Source organism: Syzygium oleosum, unplaced genomic scaffold (assembly GCF_021117445.2).
Source record: "Syzygium oleosum isolate NSW1041296 unplaced genomic scaffold, Sole_v2.1 Sole_v2.32, whole genome shotgun sequence".
Lineage (NCBI taxonomy): Eukaryota > Viridiplantae > Streptophyta > Magnoliopsida > Myrtales > Myrtaceae > Syzygium > Syzygium oleosum.
Window position 1 is genome coordinate 3,523,488 of NW_026607516.1, and position 11,808 is coordinate 3,535,295.

Sequence of the window (11,808 nt, forward strand, 5' to 3'; positions counted from 1 at the left end):
AAGGTGGTGATGGAAGGAGGGACGAGGGAAGATATTTGGGAGGTGCCCTGTTTTGTGGAAGTTGGATGGACTGTTGCTCAAAAATGAAAAGCTATCCACAGGGAGGTGAGAATAGGCTCTGGTGCAGCCATGTCAGCAACAATATCCGTACCATAGCAGCAGCAACGAGTGGCTCTCTCCCTCCCCTCCAAAACACATAACCTTGACCCCCTCTCTCTCTTGTTTGCTTCGTTGTGACCAGGGGTGCGGAGTTTGGCTCTTGGCAAACGAAGATGGCGTCGACCAGCACCGTCTCATCCTCCTCCGCACTGTCGACGCTTGTTGTGGACGGCAAGGCCCCTCGTCAACCTCAGCCCCAGAAGAGCCAGACCCTCCTGACCTCCCTCCCCCCTCCCCCTGCTCTCCACTCTCCACCTCTCTCTTCTGCTTCCGCTTATTGTATGACATTCCCTCGTCTCTCTCTGTCTCGACTCTACTCTACTCACTGTCACTGATCCCCTCTTTTCTTCTTTTTTTGCTATACAACGCGTTCTTCTTCAGGTCGTAAGATTGCGCGCAATGTGGCGGCTATGGCTACTGGTGAGGCTCCTGCCGAAGTCGCCGCCGCCGAGCTCCCTGAGATTTTCAAATCCTCCAAAGAAGCTGTAATTCTTCCACTCCATATCCGCCGTTGTTATATTTGTGCCCTTGTCATAAGAAAAGGTTAAATTGTGAAAGTTGATTGATTGGTCGGTATCGTGCCTTGTTCAACCAGTGGGACAAAGTGGAAGATAAGTATGCCGTCAGTTCGCTGGCGGTCGCTGGTGTGGTTGCCCTCTGGGTCTCTACGGGAATGATCTGGGTGAGGCTCTCCTTTTCTCTTTGTTTTCACTAAAGAAAAAGAAGAAAGATAGTCATTGGTACTACTGACTGAGCTCGTCGCGGGGGTCGATTCATTTTGGTTTCAGGCGATCGATAGGGTTCCCCTGATTCCTGGCGTTCTTGAGCTGGTGGGCATTGGATATACTGGGGTGAGTTCATCAGGCTTCCAAAATCTGCTTCATTAGTCTTCCCCCTCCCCCAAAATCAGCATAATTACCCTCGTTCTGTACAGTTTATGATTGCGATGCTTCTTTCTAAAAGCGATTTAAGAGCTTATGCCATCAGGTGAACATGTGGATTCATGCCATTTGCATGAATTCTACTAGATGTCCTTTTTAGCCTCGATCAACTGAGTTACTGCGCATCTCTCAGTTTATACATATATACATCTGATAATGTGCAGCCATCAGTGTGATAAAATCCGTAATTCTCATCTCCTATTGCCCTTTTGTGTCTACTTTTGCAGTGGTTTGCGTACAAGAACCTTGTTTTCAAACCAGATAGGTAAGTTGCCAAATTTGATTTCAGAATTTTCACTCTGAAACTCCCAAGATATCCTGTAGTTTTGATCTTGGGAGCGTAAGCCTCTCCAAACATCTCAGACCTGACATCAGGTCAATGACATTTCAGGGAAGCTCTATTCAGGAAAATCAAGGACATATATGGTGAGGTTACTGGAAGCAGCTGAAATGGTGGTTGCTGGCAAGAGGTGCAATATTCTCTGTTTCTGCAATTGGAATGTGCAGAGCACATGTCGGCATCAAGAACCTTAGACCAGAGCTATTTCCTGTAACGTTCTTCGAGTGTTTCTTATTATAGTCTCCACCAATATCCGTAAACTATTGGCTTTGTAAATTCAAAGCACCCGAAATGATCTAGTCTTGTTGCACTGATGTAACCGGGAAGGGCTATCATTAGTAATAAGCTATACCATTCATCTGATCTTCCTAGCAACAAAGTTGCTCGACTGTATTTTTATTTTCGGTCGATATCATCAGTTGGCAATCTTTTCTTTAACCTAATTTTAGCTAAGCTGTTGAGACCGGAAACCGGTCTTAATCAGATTGGAATTCTTCCAAATGTGCAAGCCGGAAACGCCGATACTCCATATGGAAATATTTAGTCATGGTCGAAATGAGATGGGAGCCACCAATTCAGTGGCCATAAGCTTTTCCTGTGGGATCAGATGACTGCCCGATTGATCTGCTGAACTAGCATCTGACTATCTTTGCCTTGCATATTGGTCGCAAACCACAGAAGCAGGCTATTGTGTTCCTTCTCGCGGGTTCCTTTGTGCGGAGGGTTCTCTCTTTAGATAGGTGGAGGCACTTTTGAGATAATCTCCTCCAAAACTGAGGAACTTCAGCCAGTGCAAATTTATCAGACAGGCATGTATTTGAATAGACGGGGATGTTTCGCCTATTTTGTGGCAAATGATGAAGCGCGTTTTATAAACTTCAAATTCTAAGAAATTGGCATTTTATGAATGAGATGAAGTGTCCGGGGGGGTGCCTTCTTGGAGGCTAAGTGGTGAATGGTGCAATGATCCTTGATTGTTTTCTCTCTTTCGACTGCCTATTCACCCTCTCTTACCTCTTGGAAAGGAAGAGATCGTTGGAGGCGGATCAAAAGTTGATCGTAGTGGTGCACTATAGACTTTATTCGGCCCTTTTAAGCACTTGACCAATCCCATTGGATCTTGCAAATGTCAGGTTTTATTCAAATGTCATTTGGAGAACAATGCTAAAGACATTAAACCTTGATTTACAAATTGGGTCAGAAAACTATGAATATTTAGATAGGTGCGCTATATTAAGCTGTGAAAAATGAAATTCCGACACTATTACTTCGTGAATAAATTTACATCTAACTTCAATATATATCTCCAGCATCATTCATTAAGAAATGTTGAGGATTGGACTCAGTTCTGCAAATTTGCCATTGACAGACCGAAAAGAGTTGTGCACACTAGTGAGGTCAAATAAAGAGATTTCTCTAGAGTGGACAAAGTGACATTGGAAGGAGATTGTCTCTTACAGTTTTGCCTTTTGCCATTTTCAATTTTCCGGCGCACACAATTTGATTTTTTAAATTTGAAACACCCGAAACTTTTAATATACATAATTTACATAAAATGTTGATACTTGAAGTTCTTAACGTGCAAAATTGAATCCTTAGAAAATCAAATTTCACGATCAAGAAACACCCTTGGACCGCCTCTAGGAGTCCATCGTCCTATTACTTATCCATATCGTGAACCAAAAAAGTGAGTCCCCGTTGCTCTAAGAAACCCACGCTCTGGATAATGCTAAATATGTTAAGATTGATCTAAAAATACTTCATATCCCAAGCGATGTGTGAGCCATAATTAACACCTCGCAAAGACAAAGAAGCATCACTTGGTACGAAACTTTGGAAATCAAATTTTATTATCATAACAACCGCTAACGATGTTTAGAACTAAATTGACACAAGTGCAATAGGTTCATGACTTTTTTGGTTATTTTCCCTCAAGTTCCAAATCTTTGATTTTCTGCTTCTATTAGTTAGTCAGAGATTTTTATTTTTTAATTTGACAAAGCACTGATTTATTAGCAAAAAAATATGATTGACAAAGGCTCATGATAATCATGCATACTTATAGAAATGGGCTTTTAGGGCACGCATGGAATCCATTCTACTCCATAAATCAAATTCTTACCAGAAATTGATTTATGGAATTCTTGCTAGAAATTGATTTTTGGAGAAGAAATCTGTTTGATAAAACAGAACTAATTCTGCTCCAAAAATTGATTTCTGGAAGAGAAATCTGTTTGATGAAACAGAAAGAAATATCTGCTTTTGGAGGTGCCCAAAAATATAAATTTCACTCAAAGTGGGTAGTTACAGGTATTCCAAGCCATTTTGTGAAATTTTAAAATTTTTTATTTTTGATTTTTTTTGGGCACCACAAAAAATTTAAATTTCACTCAAAGTGGGTGGCCACAGGTATTCTAAACCATTCTAGGAAGTTTTGAAGTTTTTTATTTTTTGATTTTTTTTCGGGCACCTCAAAAAATTTAAATTTCACTCAAAGTGGGTGGTCATAGGTATTCTAAGCCATTCTGTGAAATTTTGAAATTTTTTATTTTGAAATTTTCTTTTGGGCACCTCAAAAAATTTAAATTTCACTCAAAGTGGGTGGCCAAATGTATTCTAAGCCATTCTGTGAAATTTTGAAATTTTTGATTTTTTGATTTTTTTTGGGCACCTAAAAAAATTTAAATTTCACTCAAAGTGGGTGGTCACAGGTATTCTAAAGCATTATGTAAATTTTTTTTTTGATTTTTTTTGGGCACCTCAAAAAATTTAAATTTCACTCAAAGTGGGTGACCACATATCTAATCCATTTTGTAAAATTTTGAAATTTTTGATGTTTTTTTTTGGCACCTAAAAAAATTTAAATTTCACTCAAAATGAGTGTCCACAGGTATTCTAAGCCATTATGTGAAATTTTGAAATTTTTAATTTTTTGATTTTTTTTGGGCACCTCAAAAAATTTAAATTTCACTAAAAGTGGATGGCCACAGGTATTCTAAACCATTTTGTAAAAATTTGAAATTTTTGATTTTTTGATTTTTTTGGGCACCTAAAAAAATTTAAATTTTACTCAAAGTGGGTGGCCACAGGTATTCTAGAGCATTCTGTGAAATTTTAAAATTTTTTTATTTTTTGATTTCTTCAAATTTTTGATTTCTTGTAAAGAAGGAAATTTGGGCTAAAATACATTTTGGAAGAGAGAAGCTACAAAAAGTAACTTCTCTTTTTTGGGCCAAAACTCATTCTGGAAGCAAAAATTCATTCCAGAGCCAAAAAAAGAATGAAATTTTACCAAACGCATTTTTATTCCAGAATGCAAAAGTTGCTTCAGAATGCATTCCAGAAATTTTTTAACAAATGCATTTCTGTTCTGGAATGCATTTTGGAGTAGAAATTCTGCTCCAAAATGGATTCTATGCGCGCCCTTAGTTTCCGAGTCCCAACTTTTGATTTTCTTCTTTTGGATTTGTTTTCATTATGTTTGTTGGCTGGAGATTCATATAAACTGTATTTACTTAACCACTAATTCATTAAACAAAAAGAAGTTGATAAGTTTAATTTTTTTTGCAAGAAGAAGGTGATCAATAATAGCCATATTTCTTTATTTCAACTGAAAAAGTAATTGAGTTATTTTTCGTACTTCTTCTATAATTATCATAAGATTCTCATATTCTCGCATAACCATGATCTTGCAACTATCATTCCCAAAGCCCGGTGACCCTTGTTGGCCCCGGGCGAGGCCCCGATCTGGGGGAGGGCGCGACCCTTGCCCCAGATTTGAGCGAGAATTGTCGGCCCTCGCCAGGGACCGATGGGACCTTGCCCGGGGTTGGCGAGGGTCAATGGGCTTCGAGAAGGCCCAAACGACCTCCGCCGGCCCTTCTCGACAGTTATGGCGACAGCCACCAGCGAGTGCTTGGCCACTGCCGCTGGTTGTAGGTCCTTTCTTTTTTTTTAAAAAACTTTTAGCTTTTTTTTATTTAATTTATATTTTTTTATTTTTTTATGTGATGCTTGTTGGGCGCCAAATCATCGCCATGTGTTTCAAGAAAAGTAATAAAATAAAGCACGTCAGCGCCACGTCAATATTTTCCATTAGTAAATTAGACTGTGTTAACTTTAGGATTCGATTGAATCAATTTGATAAGTTTTAGGACTCGATTGCACTTTTTGCAAGATTTATAACTCGATTGCACTTTCATAACAAGTTTTAGGACTTCTAGTGCATATATTCCATATATAAAAAAAACATGCCATCACATATTGTATATACTTTAAAATCACAATAGTTTTCTCGTAAACTTCGATTACTTTTTACTAATAAGTTTTCTAGATTTTGGGTATATGAAATTGGAAAAGATATAATCTTTATTTTATAATTTGGGTACTGTGAAAATACACCATAAATCAATTGAAGTACCACACGCGGGTTAATGGTCTAGTTACGAAGTTTCTCCACTGGCTAGATGATAAGATTGCGGTGGAAACACACAGACATGCCTAATCATGTCAAGTATGTGAAAGAAGGCCATGGCCAAGGAGTTGATTGCGCTGAAAGGTAACTGAGTATTCGAGAATAAATTTAAAAGATGATGCTCGAAAAAAACTATATCGTATAGATGAGGATGAGTTTTCTTCATCATTTTCTGAAATTTAACTCAAAGTTAATAAGAGATAAAGTTTAGGGATTACCAATTGTGACGAGCACATAAACTAGGGGTGAGCGGTTCTAGGTCCCTTACAGGTTCCACATAGAATCTATCCTCGAGTATAGGCTCCTCATTTTTTAAAACTTAGAACTTACCCGTTGGAACTTGGAACCAAGTTCTAGGTTTAACACGTTCTTTTTTTTTAATGTCATTTTTAGTTAAACAAAACGAAAATGAACGTAACAATACTGAACAAGTTTGTTACTTACCAAAGAGAATACAAAAGACTAGTTTTCCTGGCATTACGGTTCAAATAAATACAATTAAAATGAGAAGTCATTGCGTGAGTCGATACTAGGGGTGAGCGGTTCCATGTTCCGTATTGGTTCCACCTGGAACCTACCCATGATAATAGATTCATCATTTTTTAGAACCTAAAACCTACTATGTCACAGGGTCTACCCAGGGTTCCACCTATAGTATTAATTGAACAATTGCAGTGAATCATCACCTTTGATGACCACTACTTACTGCTATGATCCACCGATCACAACTTATATTTATACACACGAAAAATATGAAACGATAATAAGTTATAAAATGAAAGCTCAGACTAGTGGTTCCAAATTATACATTCATCATCTAACGCCATTAAACACCGCAGGATCACGCGAAGACAGATCAATAAAAAATCCAAAAAAACTTTTTTAGGTTTCAGGTTCCACTTACGTATAACCTGGAACCTACCCGTCGAAGCAGGTTCCCCAATTTTTGATATCTGGAACCTATCCTGAATACCTTGAAATTTAGAACCTACATGTTCCCGCCGGTCAGGTTCTCAGGTTTTAGATTCTATCCTGGAACTATGCTTATCCCTAACATAAACGGACATTCTCTCAATTCCAATTTTAGATAGATAGATAGATATATTATATGATTGATTTTAGCTATCACAAACACATTCTTGTGTTCATTTTCAGCTTTTTAACTCAGTAAAACGATAAACACATAGCAATCTTCGGCCAGAAAAAGGTCCATGACACTAATAGAATTTGCGTATGTATGTGGGTTTTTTTATTATGGGAAGGAGAAGCTAAAACTTAGTAAGAACTCGAAAAATGATATCGAAAATATAATGCTAGTTACACACACGTATGGTAGGTGGGAGAGAAACAAAACACCATAAATGTTTGCACAAACATCTTGACTGGCATACCATAAAGTCAACGTAATTTGAGATGCTCATATGACGAGAAAATATTCAGTGGATTGTAAACGGCATGTTAACGGTTGATTTCACTCTCATTCACTAACAAATGGACATATAGCTGCTGATGTGTATTAAAAAGATGACATGGAATTTCTTTTTTTCTTCCTTCTTCAACAACGCACTCCTTCATCTGGGTTTCCATGGATGGCGGCGGCCGGTATGGGCGGCCACGGGCCGCCCATCCACTGGCGACGGCGGTACGACCTCTCGTCACAGATCTGAAGACGCGCAGGAGGGGTGGCTATGTACGGTGGCTCGTCCATAAATCGCGCGGAGGTCGGCCATGGACGAGCGTTTCGTCTTCCTCTGTTCATCCACGAACGAACTCCAGATCTGGAGCAATAGGTGGACGAACTTTAAATCTAGGGCCCAATGACTCAAGGCACCATCCATGGCCGCGAGAGAACACCAGATCTGAAGCCATGACTTGAGCAGGTTGGGCGGCCATGGACGGTGGCTCGTCCATAAATCGCGCGGAGGTTGGCCATGGACGAGCGCTTCTTCTTCCTCTGTTCATTCACCAACGAAATTCAAATCTGGAGCAGTAGGCATCTTGAAACACAAATCGAGAAAACCCCACGCAGTTCACAGAACTTCATTCCCAGAACTTCATCCCGTCGGTAGGGTCAAATGACTCGAGCCACCGTCCATGGCCGCGAGGTTTTTGAAAGAACGCCAGATTTGGCCGCGGAGGTCGTCGCTCATATCTGTGGACGAGAGGTCGTCCATGGCCGACCGCTACTCTGCATCTCCATATCTGTGGACGAGCGCTCGCGGCCAAGACTTAGCCGCCGGGACAACGGAGAGGGTGGACGCGGAGGTTGGCCTGGACGCGGTGATCGACCGTCGTTCAACAGCCAGATCTGGTCTGCTGCTTAACAGCTTTCAGCTCGAGTCTCGGCTCGTCCATGGTTGCCGGCGACAAGCTCAACAACTTTGCCGCGGACGGTGGTGGCCACGGTGGGGCGGTGGCTCAAGGATGGTGGTGGCGGTGGCTCAAGGATGGTGGCGGCGGCGGCTTGGTGGTGGAGGCAGCCAAGCCCAGCGGAGCGGAGGTTGAAGGAGGAGTGCTGAAGAAGGAAGAAAAAAAAAAGAAATTTCACATCATTGTTTTTTATACACATCAGCAACCATGTGTCCTTTTGTTAGTGGATGAGAGTAAAATATGCACGCCACGTCAACGGCTGACGTGGCGCTTGCAAACCACTGAATATTTTTCTCGCATGTGTCTGGTCTGGCCCTGCTTCAAATTTGATCTGGGAGACCACCTGCTAAATCACAATTCTAATGGTTTTGTTTTTTTCATTTATTTATTGCTAAAGAGCATAGTACTAATGTTGAAGCATGATCAAGCGGATTCACCGGAGAAGGAAGTGTAATAACCAAATGCCGCACCACTCCAACGTTGCAAAGACTTTGCGAAGATTTGTGGACAGCGATGATGATTATAGTGGTGTTGAAGGAATTGCCAGGTTTTGCGCATCTGGGGAGGAGACATCCACGGATCCAGGATCTAAAAATAACCAAACAAACCCCACCCCCAACATGTGGAAGCACAACCTGTCTCCTCTCTGCTTAATGCTCTGACAGCCAAGTTCATGTTTAACCACTCACACCCCTCGCGTATATAACATATGCCCTTCTCTTATGTTCCTCTTACAATCCTTTCTCTCTCTACCTCTGCAGGTACGCTGTCCTTCTTGCTTGCATCGGCACTGATTTCTTCCTTGTGCTTCCTCACAAGAGCCTGTATAAAATTATAGCATCTTTCTTTGATCCTGGCGCAGTTTAGTGTAGCCTATTTACTTGTTAGGCGAACGTAAGAATTGTGACGTGATGAGATGAGACATATCTCCACTTCTTAAGTTTCGAATCCAACTCTTGTCTCTCTCTCCCCGCAGTCTCTCACCAAGTCGAAATGAGTGAAGGTGATGGAAGCCCTTCAGATCGACCAGTCCCGCGCCTGAATGAGCGGATTCTTTCCTCATTGTCAAGGAGATCCGTTGCTGCTCATCCTTGGCATGATCTTGAAATTGGTGTTTCCCCACCCTTCAATTGCTGATAATATCGTTATTGTCAATATGATTTTGTGATGACGATAAACTTGCTAATATGTCTCCCTTAATTTTCTCTCCAGGACCTGAAGCTCCCCAAGTTTTCAATTGTGTAGGTTTCCATACCAACTTAATCATGTAAATGCGAGTGCTGATTATCATAAGCTTCTACTTTGGCTCCGAAGAGGAACCAAAATGTTTTCTTTCTAGAAGTCTATTTGAAAAGTTTCTAACTCGGTATACTCCAAGATATTCTGAATTTTGCTTGTCTGATCGAAAATGGAAATATAAGATTCATAATTCCTGATAGACGTGGACTTGGATAAACAATTAGTTTTTCTCAATTATCTCCTCAAATCTATTCGTCCCAGCAACATGATTTCGTGTGCTCTCTAATCTTTTTCCCTTCCTTTCTGCCTCTAACAATTAAGGTTGTTGAGATAACAAAGGGAAGCAAGGTCAAGTATGAACTTGACAAGAAGACTGGACTCATCAAGGTATGAGTTCATCCAAGGCAAAATCTCTCGTAGATCTAGCCCTGCTAAGTGTCTTAGATATGTGGAGATAGTCTGCCATTTCAATTCTTAGATGTTTCTACATCATTTTGTCTACGTTTAGTAGTTACCGTTCATGACTCGAAATAGTTGGAGATTTGGATGAAGGAGGAGAAATGATAAATGAACCTTACCGAGGGGATCACATTTGTCCGAATTTCAGTTTATTATCTCCTGCTTAAACAGTTTCCCTTTATGTTTCTTTACTGCCTCATTGCTTTCCTGAATCATTGTATTTTTATGTGCAGGTTGACAGGATATTATACTCATCTGTAGTCTATCCTCATAACTATGGCTTCATTCCCCGAACATTATGTGAAGACAATGATCCGCTTGATGTATTAGTTCTCATGCAGGTGATCTCTTTTACTTCTTCATTGCTGTTCAGTATATCTCCTCAACTCGTTAAACTAGACAAAGGGCCTTCTGCTATAATAGTTTTTTCTTAGGTTATTCAATTGCTAGTATTGCGATAGGAAAGGTTGAGCTGATTTGGTGGACTCAAACCAGTTTATCGACAATAGCTAACAGCGTAATTATGCATATGGAAATATGGTTTTTATTTTTTGGCTTTTCCACTTTTTAAGGAATTCCTCCTTTGTATGATCTAACATATGGCCCTTCTTCCCTGGCAATCTTGCGAACTTGCTCTCTGAGTGAAAGGAAGGATGAATATTGTAAATTCGTATTACTATAGCTAACATTCTGTAAGGAAAGCCATTGGTGAAAACCCTGCTTTGAGCTTCCACGGAAAGATGTTAATTGTTTTGAAAGCGCAACACTGTCCTCTCTAGGTTTACATTTCAGATGAGTTTTGGATGGTGCAAATCACATGATGTAAAGGCAATATAGGTTTAACTCAATGAATGAATTCAACAGGAACCAGTCGTTCCCGGTTGCTTTCTACGTGCAAGAGCCATTGGACTGATGCCCATGATTGACCAGGTACTTTCCCCTCCTCCAAAAGAAAAAAGACTATTTGAAAGAAACAAAGATGCCTGCACTTGCCTTTATATAAAGATTGGGTAATTTCTTTTGGTCTTATCCAGGGAGAAAAAGATGATAAAATAATCGCAGTCTGCGCTGATGATCCGGAATATAAGCACTATACCGACATCAAACAGCTCCCACCTCACCGCCTTTCAGAAATACGCCGCTTTTTTGAAGATTGTATCCTTTTCACCTTTGAGATTTTCTGGTGTCTGTGATTGGAAGTCCGCTGTTTTCCTTAATGATTGTACAGACAAGAAGAACGAGAACAAGGAGGTCGCTGTGAATGATTTTCTACCCTCATCTACCGCAACTGGAGCCATTCAGTATTCCATGTAAGTTCACAATCAACATTCGTTGTCTCAACACTATCAAGAAACCAAATAGTTGAGCACAAATCAGCAGATTAGAACAGGGACATCATATTCTGCTCAATTAGCACCTTTCTGCGCCGGTTCAGCACATCACGTACAATTTTTTCTTAACTAAGACTAATTTAACGTCGATGATGCAGGGATCTTTATGCAGAATACATATTGCACACCTTGAGGCGATAGACAAGTGTTGCTGGTGGCCCATTCAATCTTTGAAGATATTGAGGTGTTACATCAATTTTTTTTTTTGTTGGGGTATGAATAACTTGCAATTGTCTGGTTGCTTGGACATTTTGGTCCAGTCCAGGATGGAGAATAAGCATTGTATTATGATGGATTGTCTAAGATGGTAATAATGTATTGTTGGGACAGAGGAAGATGCTATATCTAGCATTGAGGTTCAATCTCCGAAATCAAGAAGCTTTTCATTCTTATAGAGTTGCTTATTTGTACTCGATGTATGCGCATTTGGTTGGA

General features: G+C 40.2%; 2 protein-coding genes across 4 annotated transcripts; both read left to right on the plus strand.

Moving 5' to 3' along the window:
* The first annotated feature begins 143 nt into the window (after nt 1-143).
* LOC115687003 (protein CURVATURE THYLAKOID 1B, chloroplastic) lies at nt 144-1,803 on the plus strand. The gene is made up of 6 exons (XM_030612465.2): nt 144-438; nt 541-644; nt 755-841; nt 948-1,010; nt 1,328-1,365; nt 1,492-1,803. The coding sequence occupies exons 1-6, from the start codon at nt 273-275 to the stop codon at nt 1,547-1,549; spliced, it is 516 nt and encodes a 171-aa protein (XP_030468325.1). The 5' UTR covers nt 144-272; the 3' UTR covers nt 1,550-1,803.
* A 6,622-nt stretch (nt 1,804-8,425) lies between these two features.
* Nucleotides 8,426-11,765, plus strand: LOC115687000 (soluble inorganic pyrophosphatase 1). 3 transcript variants are annotated; one of them, XM_056304658.1, is made up of 10 exons: nt 8,426-8,548; nt 8,682-9,045; nt 9,261-9,395; nt 9,497-9,525; nt 9,845-9,910; nt 10,216-10,323; nt 10,847-10,912; nt 11,017-11,137; nt 11,211-11,292; nt 11,472-11,765. In XM_056304658.1, the coding sequence occupies exons 2-10, from the start codon at nt 8,994-8,996 to the stop codon at nt 11,512-11,514; spliced, it is 702 nt and encodes a 233-aa protein (XP_056160633.1). In that variant the 5' UTR covers nt 8,426-8,548; nt 8,682-8,993; the 3' UTR covers nt 11,515-11,765. The 3 variants fall into 3 exon arrangements, with proteins under 3 accessions (XP_056160633.1, XP_056160634.1, XP_030468322.1); XM_056304659.1 differs by having other exon boundaries at nt 8,427-8,548; nt 8,682-9,178; XM_030612462.2 differs by lacking the exon at nt 8,426-8,548 and having other exon boundaries at nt 8,581-9,045.
* The last annotated feature ends 43 nt before the right edge of the window (nt 11,766-11,808 follow it).